Below are 16431 nucleotides of genomic sequence, written 5' to 3'. Positions count from 1 at the left end.
TGCCCGCTAAAACAATTAGCGCCAAAGCTGGGGCCAAGGGGGACGATCGTGGAAACCACTCGAATCCTGCGGTCCATCACAAGTGACAGGCGTCAACTAAAACATAATCTATCATACGAACATTTTCGAAGTGGAAGCAGCGTGTTGGTTGCCAAGTTGTATGAACATGATAAAAGACTCCTTCCTTTATTGATTTACTTTTCTCCCCCAACTTTGGCTACAATCGCCTGCACAATGGTATATCCTAAATCCCGCGTAACAATCATTATTCCTCCTCAGCATGTACTTCTTCTCCTGTTCACGTATTCAGCCACTCCCGTCAAATCCCTCCATTCCCATTCCCTCTCCCGTCTGTCTCCTCTGTACACTTCCATCTTGTCCAATTCCCTCTACGCCTGCATCCAACATATTCAAATCCACGTTCGGACCCTGTCCTAGCCCAAACCCATAGTCCGCGCCCTGGCCATCAAACACACCATCACCTCCACCACCCATCATGTTTGGTGGATCCACGTTGAAGGGCACAAAGTAGCTACTCATTGGATCGAAGAAGTGGTTGCTGCCGCCGCCCATGCCCATGGCCTCGAGGTTCCAGAATGCGGCATTGAAGTCAGAAGATAGATCGGGGAATGGTGACATGTCCATGTGATTTTGTGGGTGAGTAGTCGGGTTTTGGAGGTGTGGGAGGTGGCCGATAGAGGGCGATGTACCGGAGTTGAGAAGCGCGTGTGGGCCGGCAAATTCAGCAATGAATTGTTGCGAGGTAGATTGGTTTTGTTGTGAAAAGTAAGCGGCGGGGTCGAATGTGGTAGGTGGGGTGGACATGGTCGCGTCGTTCGTTATGGATATATGTGATATTGGCTGCTGTTGCTGTTGGCCATGAGCGGGGGCGGACTGTTGTTTATTGCTAGTTTGGCGTGCTAGCTTTGGTGTTTCTGTCGCAGCTGCTTTACTGACAGATTTAGCCTTCGTCTTGCGGGCTTGCTTGCGGATATCGGCCTTGGAGGGTGGTGATAACGACGCGAAGAACTCTTCCACGCTCTGTAGATCGCTCTTCTCGCCAAGTACAGCATCAGTGCCAGGCTCGTGGGCCTTTGCCTCTGCTGCGTCCTCGTAGTCTGTCTTCGAAACACCGTGCGGATACCGATCGAACCAATCGCCGTACTGGAATATGTTGGCTTTGCTCTTACCATCTGCGCTCGCGGTCGGTCCTTTCGAATGCGCATCGGCGTGCTGTCGGTATAGATCTTTCAGGTTCTCGGCGACATACTGAAACATGCCCCAATATCGTTTCAACTTGGTCAGATACTTGACATTGTATGCCAAATACTTCTTCGATTTGGCCTCGAGTTTCGCATTGCTCGAAAAAACACCATGGACATGGACGGTCGATGAGAAGAACGCAGAGTATCCAGCGAAAGGCGCAACGACGTTGTGGTCCATAGCCTCGTTGATGAGAATTGAGATCTGGTTCGCAGAGTCGAGCGCAGTGTGTGCTGAGTTTGTGAGGAATTCGTGTGGCATGTCCTTCGGCGGCCGCGCGCCTGCAGTCGAAGGCAGTGCAAAGCGATGCATGAAAAGCATGATCTGCTGCCAAAGGATGTGTAAATACAAGAACGAGTTCGCCGTCTTGCCGATGGCATGGCTCTTCAGATTCTCTGGTGTGTAGACCAGCATCTCTGGCAACAAATCCTTGAACTCCAGGGTTTCCTTCTTTATTTGAAAGAATGTCGATTCTGACGACCACATTGGTTCCGCCTCTCGTTCCTTGCCACCAAGATTCATGTACTTGACGAGTTTACCCCAAACGCACACTAATCGAACAGTGTAGGCTGTGACACCCATGTTCTCTCGAGGATTTGCCAGTTGCCCGCTGTCAGGCGGCACGGGGTTTGGCACCGCGCCTTCCAAGTTTTCGGTCGGTGCATGGATCTCGTGAATGTACAGGTGCTCCTTGACCGGCAATTGCACCTCGATGTACTGCTCGTGCACAAAAAGCGGCCTATCCGAGCCGGACGAATTGAACCGGTCCATCAGAAAACAAGACCACATGGTCCTTCTCCGGATCTCCCGGTCTGTCGCACTAAGCGGCTTCTTGTCTGGATCATTTACTAGCGGATCGTACTCGTTTTCCTTGTGAAGCTGCAGAGCGTATGCCATTCTCTGTGCCATGCCGCCAAACATCCAACTCCGTCCACCTTGGCATGTGCCAAACTCGTGAAGACCAAGTAAGAGATAAACTATTAAAATAGTAATGTTCGGTGAATCGTAGCGCTTCAACGCAATCTCCCTTGCTCTTTGTGCCCAATCATCGCCTCGTAAGAAACACGGTTCCGTTCGCAACTGTGGGTGTGTCGAAAAGCGGGCTGAGATGGCACACATGGCCAGAATCAGTACTGGCGGTACTTTGCCTGCGCTCAACCGCCGCATGAAACTTGGCTTGTGCAGTAAAGGATAGCTCTGGCCGTATACGTAGTCGAAATATACTTCAGCAAGGTGTTCCTGAATCTCCTTTGATGGCAGGCTATCCGCGCCTTCTGTGAGCAGCCTGTTCTCGTCTGACTCCTTCGATCTTCCAGTCACACCTGATACGTCTGGATCTTTACCCGTTGACTTGGCCCATTCATCCAGTTCGTTCCCAAACGCTTCTTCAGCGTGTCGTTTCTTGGTTGCTGGAGTTTTTGGCGCGGCGCCTGGTATAGCAGGCTTGACGACTGATCTGCCCACGTTGGCCACAGAAGGGAGGCTCTCCTTCGGTATAAGTTTAATCACACGATCTTCCATGCGCTTTAGGCGCTTGTCTAGCATTGCCATGTAGTCTGTTCTCGGTGCCGCTTTCCGTGTGGTGACTTTGTACACGCATGGTATTCTGCTCCGAACGCAGTGCTTACACGCCGGCTTCTCGCCTGAGCAGCGGATCTTCTTCCTCCTACATGCAATACACGCAAGTGGAAGTCTCTTTCGTTCTTTGCCGGCTTTAGTCTTCATCTCGCTCCATTGTGGCGTGTCCATCTCGGCGTCCTTTGCGCGCTTCGTGGCTGTGGAGGCAAAGTTGGGGCCCTCGTTTGTTTCCAGCTTCAGACCTGGCGCAGAAGAGTTATGCGAGTCGCCCATAGCCAGCAGACTCATGCCCGGAGCACTGTCAGGACTAGCATTGTAGCCCTCGTGCGCCAGCATGCCGGGACTGCCGCCGATACTCAGACCACGTGGGTGGACACTGCCTCCGCCGCTCAGGTTGTCATCGCTCACACCGCCCACGCTACCGCGGTGGACCTGATTGCCTGGAAATCCGGGGTTTTGGGTGCGCGCGAAAGCCACATCGAAGTCGGGAAACTGTCCCATCATTTGGCCAGGGCTGGCGCCGCGGACACTACTAGACGCAGGCGCAAGGCCGTACTCGGCGAGACCCAGGGCGTCATCGTGGTCGAAATGCGGATGCGAAGAGCTGCTCATGGTGGCTGCGGTTGCGCCGGAGCCAGCCATGTCATCGGGGGCGGAGCTGCGGCGGCCAGGATCGCATTGGCGGGCGAGCAGCGGTGCTGGGCACAGTGTGTCTACGCAATACAGTGTGCACTCAGAGCAGCGTCATGGCGGTCGCAGTGCAGAGGCTCTTGGAGGAATTTCGTCGGGCGAAGGATGCGAGCAGAGACCAGCGCTGACAAGCACAGCGGGCAAGCTTCGCCTTCTCCACGCCGCGTGCAGCAGAGGCGGCTCTACTTGAGCAATGTGGGGCACTAGTCTCCTGAGTCGCAGGAGCATGCACGACTGTGGGGAGCATCCAAGAGGAGCACGTCGGCCGCGATGCATCATATTACCGCAACAGTCCCATGCTGCTCGCGTCCATCAATGATCAGAGCTGCCCGCGCCCAGCACATCAAACCCCAGAGTATCAGATGGCGCCCGCGTCTGCACTCGCTCTAATCCTGCAGCCAGGATTCGCGAGGTCGATGCACGTGTGGGGCGCGCACGGCAGGATGCATGGCCGGTGTGTGAGCGGCGCCTGTGACTGGCCGGTACGCTGACGACAACAGGCGCTCGAGCTTGGTTGCTCCTCAGGTTCTCGACCAAATTCGGATTACTCAGACATCACCAATCATGCGATCCTCACTCGCTCCCTGCGACCATCTTCGTATTCGTTTCAACTTGATCTTCGGGCAAACTGGATACCTAGCGCAGACTGCGCAAGGTGCCTGAAAAGTTAGAAACTCGATGACGTATTGATCGCCCTTGTTTGCGGCGGGCAGCTGCTTCAGCAGCGCTTCTTCCGTCAATATCCCTCGGATAAGCACAGTCAGATCACGGGTCGCGCGATTTAGGAACCGCTCGTTTAACGTGTGGCGCCGCGGGACCGAGGTCACTAGCTTTGATGTTGTCCCATTACGCCGATATTGAACAAAGAACCCCATGTGTCGCCAAGCTGGACGTCTCAACGCTGGGAAACGTCCGCTGTGCATAGATTTCGTATCGTTCAATTTGAGGTCCCATTGCGAGATTAGCATTGATGTGGCGCCATCTTCCATTCTTCATCTCACATCATCGTCTATCCCTGCAGCTGAGTTGAAGACGCTGGGGGAAAACAAGGTCTCGTTGCACAGTGCGCCGCATGCATGGCATGTCACTGCGGCCGTTTGGTGTTCTCGTTGAGTAAGCGATAGCACTGCGATATAACTCTGAAACAGTATTGTCTAAGAACATGGGGTCTGATTTCCATAGTGGGTGACCTGGCTCGTTCATCTACTTGCAATTGTTTCCTGTTCTTCTCATGTTGCCTTGCGAGAGACTTCACTGCGTCATACCTGCATCCATTTTTGCCTTTGCCATCTTCGCTGCCTCATCTTGCACCTCGCCTGAGTAATCGCCGTAATCGGAGTACCTGCCATACGCGCCGTATCTTCCATAGCTGATATCTGCGACTTGAGGTTTGTTCATCTCGTTCGCCTTATTGGTCGTCGTTATGTCGCGCTTCATGTTCGATTTTGCTACTGATGTGTGAGTTTCGGAAATAGTCAAGGCAGAGGAGTAGACAATGTACCCATAGTTCCGGCCGCATCCTCGACTTGCTTTGGGTAGGCGCCATACGAGAGGTACTTGGCATACGAGCCATATGAGGTATCAAGGGCTTGCTTCACACCGTCCATGTTATTCGTGCTTTTCATTCCCATGGGAGCAGCGGTGGCGAGCGCAGCAAGGCTGGCGAGAAGGATGGAGTAATGCATGCTGAAGACCTCGAAGTATCGTTTTTGAGATACTGTGGATGTTTATCACGGCCTGAATGGAGTTAGGATTGGTGTGGACCTTGTTTCGACTGAATGCATGAGCTTTTTGTAGCTGATCGAGACCCTACCAAGGAGCAGAATGGCAAGCTGTTCCATCAGAGTAGCGCACTCCTAGAGTGAGGAGGTACCCGTGTACGTATAGGAGGACAATCACGTTCTGCACCAACTGGTGCGAGCTGTGTTCGGTCTTGGACCCTCCGTGCCACGTTTCTGCAATGTCTTTCTCAATCCCCTGCAATCACTGAGAAGTTGTGAGTTTGAGACTTGCTGGATTGGATCACGACAAACACACATACCGTTGTAAAGCTTCTCGAGTGTTCGAGACGTCTCACAGATTAGCCATATGAGGCGTCATACTTCCGAGGGAGGGTAACTGCATCCGAATGTGATGAGTCGAATTAGTCTCTTTTGCTATTGAACGAGGGCCCCGTCGGGTTGCAGCTGGTACGTGTGACCCTCTCTAATGAGCTCTCGTGACATTCTGTGAGACTGACTCTGGTGATGCAGTCCCGTGAATAGACTATGTCTGTTTGTTTGGTACAATGCTAACGGCTCCTCATTCGAACAAATCGTAAAGTGTAAGCACTTGCAACGTGTTTGACGTCTGCCAGTTTTCACATTGTGTCCTCATCATCGGCGTGTTGGTAGGTCTGGTGCGATGCACATGTTGCACCCGGGAGTACATGGTACGATGTATCGTTACCTGACAAGCAATTGCGCTGATACGACTTGGTAAATCGCTATTCTCACAAACTTCTTCTGTGTTGAATAGGAGCGTCGGTCTTCCTCAATAGTGGATTTGCAACATTCGCACTATGTTAGCTACGTTTTCTCATCTCTTTCGCAGGGCACCCAAACATACTCGTTTACCCCAGAGCGATGATGAAATTCTTGAGGACGAAACGCTTGTGCCGGCTCCACCCTTGACTCCATTTACAAACAGACCCTCTCCTCGTCCAAACTACGAATACCAGGTGGCATTGAGGACGCTCGTCATTTGCAGTGTCGTATATCTAAGTGCCGGCTTCTGGATCGCATTTAGCACGCGCAGAATCGAGTTTGTCACAAATGCAGACGAGTTCTGCATGCACCATATATCTCAACACTGTAGGTGGCCAGCCCGCACTTTTGGAGGAAACCGTCTAATCGCGTGCAGCACCAGTGGTTGAAGAAGTAGATCCAGGTTGGCATACGAAGCAATTCAACGGGAGCTTCCTCCATGAGAACATCTATCGACAGTCAGCCGGGCCAGAAGTAGATGCGGCCTGGCAGGCGTTAGGGGTGGGGCGTAAGCGATGCCCAGGCGTCCTTTCACGATTAAGTGCTAAGTTCGTGCGTAGTGCGAAGTGTCATCGTCCCTGAAAGCGAGGCCGAGAGATCGGGTATAAGCCGCGACCAGGTCAAAATCAGTCAGGAGTACGGTGGCGGTTATCCAGCTAACGTTGAGGGTCTCCATCATCTACACTGTCTGGTAAGAATCAAAGGGAACAATGACGATGGTGATTGCTGACACTGGACAGGATCTCCTCCGGAAAACCTTGCATTGGAATTACAATTACTACCTGGCCAAAGGGGAAGGCCCTTTCGTAAACTCTGAATACATCGTACGGATACATGCCACTCATTGCTTGGATATGCTGAGGCAGGTACTGATGTGCAACCCTGATGTTGGGGTGCTCGGTCAAGTTTGGTGGCAGGCTGAAGGCGCACATCCCACGCCGTTCGTCGACTTCAATACGAAGCACCGATGCCGTGACTACGAGGGCGTGAGAAGATGGGCTGAAGCACATCAGCTACCACTCGAGGAAGACGTGGAGATGAGCCGCTTCTACGAGCCGCCAGAACCCGAAGACGTGCTTCCTGTCATACCTTAGGTGTGCAGCAAGACATAGAAGCTAGAGAGTATTAGCTCGACGCGTGGTATGACAGCAGTGCTTTATTGCCCATTACCAGCCGCCGTCTTCTCGATGCATGATGAGGCAGGTGTTTGAGTACGGTTCGACGCGGAGTGTAGCGGCCGACGATATACTGTTCACAATATCGAGCATGAAAAAGAGTCACGCTCAGTTCTGGCGAGGCTTCACGACTCCGTCATGTACAATGTAGTAGACGACGGTGCTGTCTGTGTCGACAGTGGACAAAACTACTCTTTTCGTTGTCCTCCAAGGGTTTGCTGGAGCCTCGTATGCCGTAGTAGAAGTCTGAGGCGGCAGGATGCTGATGTCGTCAAAGACCTCAGCCAGCCTGCGCAGTGTCCATTGCTCGTTCAGCCTGGTCGGCAGTACCCACTCGTGCTCGGGCTGCGCCTTGACCTCCAGACCGCTCTTTTCGCCTGCTGCCTCAGCGGCTTTGCGCTGGCGGTCGGCGTTCTTCAGCAGCTCAACCTGCTCATCGGGGTGGACGTAGAGGCGCTGCGGCGGCAGACCTGAGACAAGCGGGCGAGACAGAGGCTCTTTGGTGAGGGGAGAGTGGGTGTAAACCTTGAGGTCGGTCCAGTAGTGCTGGTGCTGGAGGTTGTGCAGGATCTGGAGGGCGAGCGAATGCAAACTGGGAAGGTGTGTGGACACAGACAGTTTGGCCGAGTCTGCGACAAACATCTGCACTTGCGCAGGCGCGACTGCCGTTTTGGTGCTGGTCCGCGTCGTCATGGCGAGAGAGTGGATTGCGGCGCTGGCTAGCAATTGGTGGTGCAATATTTCGTACTCGTCGGCGTCGAGGTGAGGAGGTGCCTAGCTGTCCAGCTCGGGAAGGAGCGAAGAACTGCGTAAATCGCTAAGCCACTAGGCCACGACGGCCGACCTGACTGGGCGAGCAGCGAAAGACAGAAGGTCAGGCTACAACGCTCATAAAGCCAGATAACTTGCGTGTCTGCACCAACCCACTACTCGTATAGAAGCTTTGTACCAACAGCCTCCTGCTATCCCTTGAAGCACAGCGCATCTGTAACGATCTTAACATGCGTTCTACCACTATATGCTCCACTCTGCTCCTATTGGCTGGCGCCGCCGCAGCACAGAGCGAGAGCGTAGTATCCGAGATCCCGTCCACGCTCATCCAGACGACTGAGCAGGTCTTCACAATTCAGACCTCGGTTCCGACGGGAGCAAGCTCGGTTTGCTATGAAGTCTGCATCCAGGAGCCGTGCAACGCATGTACGCAATCACAACCTTTCGACCATCAGGGCTGCGTCACTAACCAGTGTAGGCTCTGCTGCTCCTACCAATGACCCTGGCATGAGCTTGCCTGCTGTATCGCTGCCCGTTCCAAGCAACGTCAGTTTCGAAGATGTTACCATGACGCTGCCAGTTGAATCTCTACCGTCCGTAGGTTCCGAGCCTGCACCCACAGCCTCAGTGACAGGCACCATCCTGCCCCCAATCTCTCAGATGACGGATCCTCCTATGTCTATTCCGCAGGGGGAGACACCTGAGCCAACTAGTGCACCCACAACGTCTTCCGGCTCGGGCAACGCTACGGCCAGTGTATCCAGGACTGCGCCGGCTGAGCAGTCAACAGCAGCAGCACCACCATCAGTCAAGCGTGACAGCACACCTTTCCTGCTTGCGTTGGGTGTGTCGGGGGCATCCATCTTCTTTGGCGCAGCTTGGACTCTTTTGTAGGCGCGGGTGCGCGCGATGGAGCCTTAGGTCTGTTTAGGAAGCGTCGCGCACCAATATGCTTTGGTACGCCACGTCGTACATGCATTTGGCTTCTGGGTCGAGCTTCTTGACGTAAATGTTATGCCATGCGACTCAGTGCACGTTGACGAAAGTCATGAATCAAACAAACGAAGCGTGGTCGCGTATATACTTAGTAGATGAAAAATTCACTGAAGTCTCAAACAAATACGCTCTACGTACGAGATACGCGTAAAGTCGATCTAAGTAGTGCTGCGCCAGCGGCCTCGCGGCCCTTCTCGTGGGTCCCGTCCTGCGCCACTGCTAATGGGCCCACCGCAGTTACCCCAGACGGCTCAACCAACTGCGAGGCGCCACTGTCGACGAATGCATACAAAGAGCCAGTCCCCAAACCATGTCGGTATTTCGCTATCTGTCGTCCCACCAGGGTTTTGGGTCCAGTCACCAGCCTTGACCATATTTACCTTCTGTTATTCCCAGCCGCCAAGGGGCCTCGCCATTGCACCACCAGCCGTTGGGTAGCTTGGCTGACGACGGCGCGCAAGCAGGACGCGCTTCGATTCACCCGTAATTAACTATTACGCAGAGTGCAGTTGCCTGTCTCTGCTGTCTCTGTTGTCTCTGTCTTCGACACAATCATCATGGCGTCTCCACACTCACAATCGACGTCGCCAGCAAATGTCGCGACCCCCGTTCCCTTTCCACAGCCCGAAGGTGGCTCCGACAGCTCAAAAATCAAACAGCGCGCGCGAACTTCGACCAACGCATCGGCAGCGTCAGCGTCAAGTAGAATACGAAGTGCAAGCATAAAGCTAATGGAGTCGGACCCTCCGCCAGGCATGTGGGCGGCCACAGGCAGTGTCGCCTCGAGAGCACCGTCATTAGTCGACATCAGGAGAGGCTCATTTGGCTCTGACGGTTGGGACGACAACATACAAAGGGAACATCGTCGAGGCAGTCAAGGAAGCAATGAGCGACCTGCCAACAATCGAAAGGGCTCTTCTGGTAGATTGGGCGTTGAGCCATTTCCGGCCCTTACAGAGGAGAGGTCATTTGAAGCTCGCGATCGCGTCCCCACCTACGACGGTCAGCATAATATCAAGGATGTCGGCGCTAGTATGGAGCCCAGAACATCACACTTGACCGACAAGAGTGAAGAAGCTACCGTGCGCCAACCGTTGAACAGTTCCAGCCAGGTACAAGATCACCCTTACATTGAGCATTACATATACTGACTCTATCCTACAGTATGCGAACGGCTACATACCGCCCCCCAAGCTGCCATGGACCCAGTCTTTCGCGATAGGCCTGAAGGGCTTCTGGAAGTGGTTCCTGACCATACCCGGATTTTTGATTACGGTCTATGGCCTCAACGTTGTGGCGTGGGGTGGCATGCTATTCCTGCTGCTCTGTAATGCTGCTCCTGCTATGTGCACACCTACCTGTGACGACATCAACTCTCCGCGGAGGATCTGGGTGGAGATCGACTCACAAATTCTGAACGCACTCTTCTGTGTGACTGGCTTCGGTCTTGCCCCGTGGAGATTTCGCGACTTATACTGGTGGGCGCATTGGAGGCTTGGAAACCCTCAGAAGAAGCTAGTTGGTATACGACGACTTGCTGGCATACATCGCGGATGGTTTAGGCTTCCTGGTTCAGAACTACTCCCGGAAACTGCAGATGCTACAAAGGTCAACTCTGATGATCCATCCGTACCAATACCGGCCAGCAAGATCCCGGACCCGCCACCGACTGGTTGTCGCGCATCACCGACTATCTCCTGGAAGATGGACTTTGTGCTGTGGATGAACGCCTCAAACACCTTCTTCCAAGTCATGCTTTGCTTCTACATGTATCATTACAACCGCATTGACCGACCGTCTTGGGCAACTGGCCTTTTCGTTGCATTGGGCTGCATTGTAGCAGGAGTTGCAGGCATCATGATCACCATCGAAGGAAAGCGGATCAAAAAGGTGGAGGGTGTGCCCATGCGCAAGGAAGACCAGGATCAGCGGTCAGATGAGGAAGCGCACAGTGCCCAACATGTACCGCTCGTGTCTTATCCTGGCGCTGCGCCAAAGGCATGATGCGTGCCCAGGTGGCTCGCATGTCCAGTGTGTGTGTAGCTATCTTGATTGGCTCGGGATTGATGTTCCTTTGTCTTGGCCCTCCACCTTACGTCGTTGTGTGGCGATAGTCAGGATGTCCGGCACGTTGCAGGAATCATCATTCAATTTGACATGAATTCTGTCTTCGAGAAACACTCAAAGATATTCTCCCGCACTATGTTAAATGTATCCTGTCAGCAGCTATTTGCCCGACAGTCGTGGAAAGCGGAGATGCCTCCGGATGACTTCCGATGAGCCATAAATGATCGTCGTCGAGCCGTAGAGCCCTGCATGTTCGCAGTCGCCGAGATCTCCGGCCGAGGCTGATGTGCGGCGAACACTAGAAGAATGATCTGTTGACAGGGATGACGTACAATGTCACGAATAGACTTGCAGATGAGTGTGACTATGGCACGAGACTGCTGATAAACCATGCTTCGGGCCTAAAACTGTTTTGACAATATTTGGGCCATCATTTCTGGGGCTTTCTACGTACTCGGTGACTCGAAGCTTCCGAATCGATCTCGCCTTCCAGAGTAGATATACGAAGCGCGGCCTTGGCCTTCTATAGATATTGTTATAATTTATGCTCCACTATTCCTACTAATACCACTCATACCATCCTACGAGCCACAACACCATGGCTTCTGCAGAGTACTATGGAGGCAGCAACGCTCAGCAATACCACCCTCAGTACCCACCTCAGCCACCGCAATACCAACAACAACAACTTCCACCACAGTCATGGCCCAAGCAGCAGTACAACACCTCGCCCTACGCTAATACGCCTCCGCCTTCCTACTCGCCCTATGCTCACCAGCAACAGCCGCAGGCCTACCCTCCTCCTCCTCCACCACCACCACAGCAGCAGCAGCATTCTGAGAAGGGCTATCAAGGGACCGCAGTGCCGTATTTTCCACCTCCACCGCAACAATCAAATACATATCTAGGCCCGCCCTTACAGCACATCCGCAGCCACTCCCAGCCCGCCACTCGAGTCCGGTTTGCAGACAACGCATCTACTGCGCTTGGTTCAGAAACAGAGTCGGACAACGACTGCTCCCCGCAGCGCAGACGCCGCCGTCGTCGAAGCCGTGATCGTCGCGATCGCTCGAGAGACAGGGACTCTGACTACAGCGACCGAGACTATGACCGTTCTCGAGGCGGTCGGACCAGGACACACGAAAAGAAACACGAAAACAGGGACACATTTCTAGGTGCTGGAGCAGGAGGTATCATCGGCGACGCGATCTTCCCTGGTCTCGGTACAGCAGCTGGTCTTATCATTGGAGGACTAGGCGGCAGGAAGTACGCGAAGGATAAACGGAGCAACAGCGAAGAAAGCCGTCCACATCGACATCGCGACGCATACCGTGAAGGGAGAGACGAAGGACGCGATGATAGAGAGCACGGAAGACACAGGCATCGCGATGCGTATCGGGAGGGCAAGGAAGAGAGACGAAGGGATAGAACCAAAGATTCGGGATATGGCTACGATGAGCGTGATTTCGATGGGTATGGAAGAGACGATGGATATGGCGCATACAAGGAGGGGCACAAGCAACGCGGCAAGCATAGGAAGTTTGGCCAGGATGGCTGGGATGAAGGGAGTGCGACGTTCAAGAGCGGCACAGCTGTGCGATAAATAACCCGAAGGCCTGGAGCCATTCACCACCTAATTCATGAACATTTGAGTATTCTACACATGTCGCCGAGATGGTGTTGCGAAGCGTCCTGTCGCGCTACTGACTAAGCTGGCTCGAGCTCTTCGCGACATTATTCACGCGTCGAACTCCAATGTTCTTCTTCTCTCCAGATGCAAGCTGCAACGCTGCATCGGCGCGCAAGCCATCCTTTGCGCGCCTCCTCGCCTTTGCGTAAGTATCTCTCTGCCCACTTCCCACGCCCTCATATGATGCTAGAATGTAATTCATTCAGTTATCCCTGTCTGAAAACTACTGTTGAAAAAAGTAAAACCCTGATCTGCACTTCCTCGCTTCGGTTATTCGATCTTGAACCTTCAAAGGCTTCGTACTGATTCGTTGTAGGGTACTTACGCGCTGTCGTGCCGCGCCGCTTCCGTCGATGCTATGTGCTTGCTGTCGTTCGCATGCTACAACCTCTTTCGCAGAACTGGTTGCTTTGCTGAGTGTCGGGACTATAAGGTGTTGGAGCTGGTATGCGCAGACTGGTGCCTCTATTATGTCGGGAGCTGATGTTGTGCGAGTGCCATGCGGGCGCTGATGAACGCTTGGTTCAAACTGTAAGTGATGTTATCGGTGTGTGTGATGCGGTATGCGCAAATGATATTTGTCCATGCGTCACAGATATCGACAAGATAAAAATCAAACATTTGAGGCTTTGTTTTCCTTCATCGAAGCTAGATTGTAGTAGAATGACCACCACCTTGAGCGTCCTACTTGTTTTCATGTCACGTAAAACCTTCTTGCACATTCACGTGGAACTTCGCAAAGTTTCATTACTTTCATTATGTGTTTTTGTAATTATGATGGCTGTCGTGTATCAACCAATGCCAGTCCAACTCGGTCGTATGTACTCTTTGCTCTTGTGTACGAAAGGAATGGCGCATTACAAATGATTGCTCAAGTATACAGGGCGCAAGCCGCAGAACCGAAATTTCTGAAATGAGAACAACAATAGCATTGCTGTTAGTTTTTTAGGTGATATCTTCGGTAAACTCGCTGAAGAGCGTGATTGTTTCGAATCGTTCTGTGAGAGTGTTGATATCCCCAGCAAGCTTGTCGTTAGCTGTAGGCGCTACTACCCAGCCACCTTTACTGCGTTCGGTTCGTTTCGCGCGCTGCAGCGACGCCGATTCGGCCTCTATGAGAATAGCTTCATGACCAGTGATGGCACTTTTGTCTGCGGCGATCGCCAATATCGCACGAATAGGCTCTATCATGTAGATATAAGACGGTAGCAGTCGCTCGCTCATGGAGATGATGAAGGCCAGGTAGTTCTTCCTCTCTTTGTCTCTGGGGTCATTTAGTACAGCGTTCACTGCAAAGACCATAGCACCAGTAAGCGCAAGGTGCCAGTATGCCGGCCCGTACTGCATGGCAACTAGAAACAGGATTCCTGTGATCCATGTCAGTATAAGATCGGCGGTGCCAATTCAGAAAGCCCACCCTTGAGTTGCGTAACTGACGCAGCGAAGATGGTCCTCGGCGAGGAAGACTCGGAAACGTATGTTCGGAAGCCGTGCTGCTCGGTCTCTGCGATGTATGGGCGAAACAGGTCCAAAACGACCATGTGAACTGATGTACTGCATAATGTTGGCACTTTTGCTTCCATGGGTGTAGATAACGTGTTAGTCGTATCGCCACAGAGTTATAATATGAACTCGCCTATGACCGTGACTGAATACGGCTGTAGGATTCCCGTGGACAATACACATAATGCATTCTGGTTGCTCCAATCAAGAGGACTTACTGGAAAACGAGAACCCAATGCGGCGCTTGCTCCTGCTTTGCCATCGACTTGGGCAGCGCATCTACCAATTCCAAGAGCTTCTTATATTTACCCAAAGCGAAAGCTAGAGATCGTGCTCCGAATTTGCTGTCTCGATATATGAGGAATATCTCGTTGACGATGACCCAGAACCTGCAGAAGATCGACTGGGCCTGCTGAAGTTGTATCAGGGCTGGACTGCTTCTATCAGTCTCGTTTTGGTAGTTGTTTTCGTGTGCCTGATCTCTTCTCAACAGCTCAGGTAGCGGCAGAGTAGGCGGGTGTTCAAGTGGCGACACGACCTGGAATTGAGCCATCTGTCTGGACGCAAAGTCAAACCCCGCATCAAGGAGGAGGTGTCTTGGCATTTGCATACACGAGAAAGTTGAACAGCCCCCAGGCAGCCTGGCTTGTTGCTGTTGTAGCTTTCGGCGACCCGGACTTAGCTGTTTCCGGGTTGCCAAATAGTTTCATCCTCTCAGCTGCATCATTCGCTGCTATCAGGTACTGCATGGCTCTCGGAACGTCTCCATGAACTGCAATAGAGGTGTAGAGCAGTGGCAAGGCTGTGATGCTGGGAAGGGTATCGACTGTTCTTTCAGCGGCGAAAAGTTTCTCGGCTTGCGCCTCGAATTGGTGGCTGAATTCTGCTGCCGCAGGCTCGATTGACGAGTAGCCTTGCTGGGCCATATCAGTGCACGTGTGTAACCTATAGGTTTAGGTGCTTACCATGGCGAATGCGAGTAGCGAGCTGATTAGCAACGGTGAACATGTCGAATCGGAGTCTGTATTACACTCGACAAGATCGTCGATGAACTGTGATGCATCGAAGAAGCTCCATATAGGGTGATGGGTTTCGAGGTACAACGATATAGCAGACGCGGCTTGGTCATTTGTGACAGTTACTGATGTCCAGAACTCGATGTTCAGCTTCTCAAGCCGCAAGTCCAAATACGCAGGGTGATCTGACGAGGTCTTGATGTTCTTACTAAGCTCAAGTTGAGAAATATGTTCAGATGACGATTTGCCGCCAAAAAACAGATTTTTCATAGTATCTTGCGCAAAGACTGGGAGATCGATAGCACTATACGTCTTTGGATGTCGGACAAGTAGTTCAAGTTCACCGTCCGAGTACACGGCTGGCAATATAGCTCTTGCGGTGCTTTGCTCTGACAAAATCGCTTGTGGAAGCTGTCCACGGAGGGCCTTTAGAACATCAGAGGGGTCAGTGCCAGCACCCAAACGTTGCACGGTGTCGTGTGCGACATGCTGTGTTCGGCTCTGGAGGTGTTCGAAGATTTCCTGTAGGGCGACTAGCTTCTCCCGAAGCGCGATATTCTCTCGCTTCAGAACAGTTGGGCGCATCTCCAAATCTTCTTCGTTCATATAGACGCAACGTCTGTCGCGCCTGTGGCACGCTGCACACACGGGGCGGCTGCCGTCGCAGCCAATTCTCTTCTGGCGGCACTCATTGCAGGCAACAGACACTCGCTTTCTCTTGGAACTGGGCCCAGATGGTGGGGGAGAACGAGGCCGTGTTGCCGGGAGCAGAGGTCGTAGATTCTGATTGTTATTGTTGTTCATCGTGTGGTGTCGAGCCGCTGTGCCAAGGGGGCTGCCATGAACAAATATCGTTCCAGGCCGGGACTATGAATAGTTGTGCCAGTCAGCTCCGGCAAGCACCTGTGCCACAATGAAAGTACAGATGGATTTCCTGCAGGGTGATGGTGCGAAGCTACTGCGGGCGGTGTGGTTCACGACATGGTTCTGCAAACTCGGGAACAGCTGCTTTGTCTTCGCAAGAAGAGCGGATTTCAGATGGTGGCGCGGGATCGATTTCATTGGCTGTCGGGCTGGTCTCGCCGTAGCTTCGCGCGGTGGCGGATTCGCATTTGAGCAGACGCATCGAGACGCTGCATCTTCATTATACTGCGTCT

General features: G+C 52.8%; 8 protein-coding genes across 8 annotated transcripts; 5 read left to right on the top strand and 3 right to left on the bottom strand.

Moving 5' to 3' along the window:
- Positions 1 to 97: 97 nt before the first annotated feature.
- On the bottom strand, positions 98 to 3678 carry C7974DRAFT_385931 (fungal-specific transcription factor domain-containing protein). Its single transcript, XM_046141007.1, has one exon. The coding sequence runs from the start codon at positions 3481 to 3483 to the stop codon at positions 307 to 309; it is 3177 nt and encodes a 1058-aa protein (XP_046001661.1). The 5' UTR covers positions 3484 to 3678; the 3' UTR covers positions 98 to 306.
- Positions 3679 to 6091: 2413 nt separating this feature from the next.
- C7974DRAFT_301550 (uncharacterized protein) lies at positions 6092 to 7150 on the top strand (the record flags this gene model as incomplete). Its single annotated transcript, XM_046137857.1, has 4 exons — positions 6092 to 6383; positions 6433 to 6564; positions 6617 to 6747; positions 6797 to 7150. The coding sequence occupies 4 exons, from the start codon at positions 6092 to 6094 to the stop codon at positions 7148 to 7150; spliced, it is 909 nt and encodes a 302-aa protein (XP_046001660.1).
- Positions 7151 to 7203: 53 nt separating this feature from the next.
- On the bottom strand, positions 7204 to 8109 carry C7974DRAFT_107150 (Sen15 protein-domain-containing protein). Its single transcript, XM_046134943.1, has one exon. It carries the CDS (start codon positions 7922 to 7924, stop codon positions 7340 to 7342), a length of 585 nt encoding a protein of 194 aa, XP_046001659.1. The 5' UTR covers positions 7925 to 8109; the 3' UTR covers positions 7204 to 7339.
- A 13-nt stretch (positions 8110 to 8122) lies between these two features.
- C7974DRAFT_385919 (uncharacterized protein) lies at positions 8123 to 9144 on the top strand. The gene is made up of 2 exons (XM_046141006.1): positions 8123 to 8428; positions 8481 to 9144. Exons 1-2 carry the CDS (start codon positions 8233 to 8235, stop codon positions 8894 to 8896), a joined length of 612 nt encoding a protein of 203 aa, XP_046001658.1. The 5' UTR covers positions 8123 to 8232; the 3' UTR covers positions 8897 to 9144.
- Positions 9145 to 9174: 30 nt separating this feature from the next.
- On the top strand, positions 9175 to 11110 carry C7974DRAFT_106885 (uncharacterized protein). The gene is made up of 2 exons (XM_046134939.1): positions 9175 to 10110; positions 10163 to 11110. Exons 1-2 carry the CDS (start codon positions 9556 to 9558, stop codon positions 11000 to 11002), a joined length of 1395 nt encoding a protein of 464 aa, XP_046001657.1. The 5' UTR covers positions 9175 to 9555; the 3' UTR covers positions 11003 to 11110.
- A 450-nt stretch (positions 11111 to 11560) lies between these two features.
- Positions 11561 to 12935, top strand: C7974DRAFT_106918 (uncharacterized protein). Its single transcript, XM_046134941.1, has one exon. It carries the CDS (start codon positions 11664 to 11666, stop codon positions 12666 to 12668), a length of 1005 nt encoding a protein of 334 aa, XP_046001656.1. The 5' UTR covers positions 11561 to 11663; the 3' UTR covers positions 12669 to 12935.
- Positions 12861 to 13661, top strand: C7974DRAFT_107101 (uncharacterized protein). The gene is made up of 3 exons (XM_046134942.1): positions 12861 to 12900; positions 12962 to 13200; positions 13251 to 13661. Exons 2-3 carry the CDS (start codon positions 13114 to 13116, stop codon positions 13620 to 13622), a joined length of 459 nt encoding a protein of 152 aa, XP_046001655.1. The 5' UTR covers positions 12861 to 12900; positions 12962 to 13113; the 3' UTR covers positions 13623 to 13661.
- On the bottom strand, positions 13662 to 16428 carry C7974DRAFT_106916 (uncharacterized protein). Its single transcript, XM_046134940.1, has 5 exons — positions 15224 to 16428; positions 14871 to 15175; positions 14477 to 14815; positions 14173 to 14309; positions 13662 to 14122 (listed from the first exon to the last, which is right to left on the bottom strand). The coding sequence occupies exons 1-5, from the start codon at positions 16076 to 16078 to the stop codon at positions 13701 to 13703; spliced, it is 2058 nt and encodes a 685-aa protein (XP_046001654.1). The 5' UTR covers positions 16079 to 16428; the 3' UTR covers positions 13662 to 13700.
- Positions 16429 to 16431: the final 3 nt, after the last annotated feature.

The sequence above is a fragment of the Boeremia exigua genome, assembly GCF_020726555.1.
Source record: "Boeremia exigua strain MPI-SDFR-AT-0100 chromosome Unknown C7974scaffold_2, whole genome shotgun sequence".
NCBI lineage: Eukaryota > Fungi > Ascomycota > Dothideomycetes > Pleosporales > Didymellaceae > Boeremia > Boeremia exigua.
The sequence above is the reverse complement of the archived record's forward strand: the minus strand, read 5'-3'. Positions and strand labels throughout refer to the sequence as shown.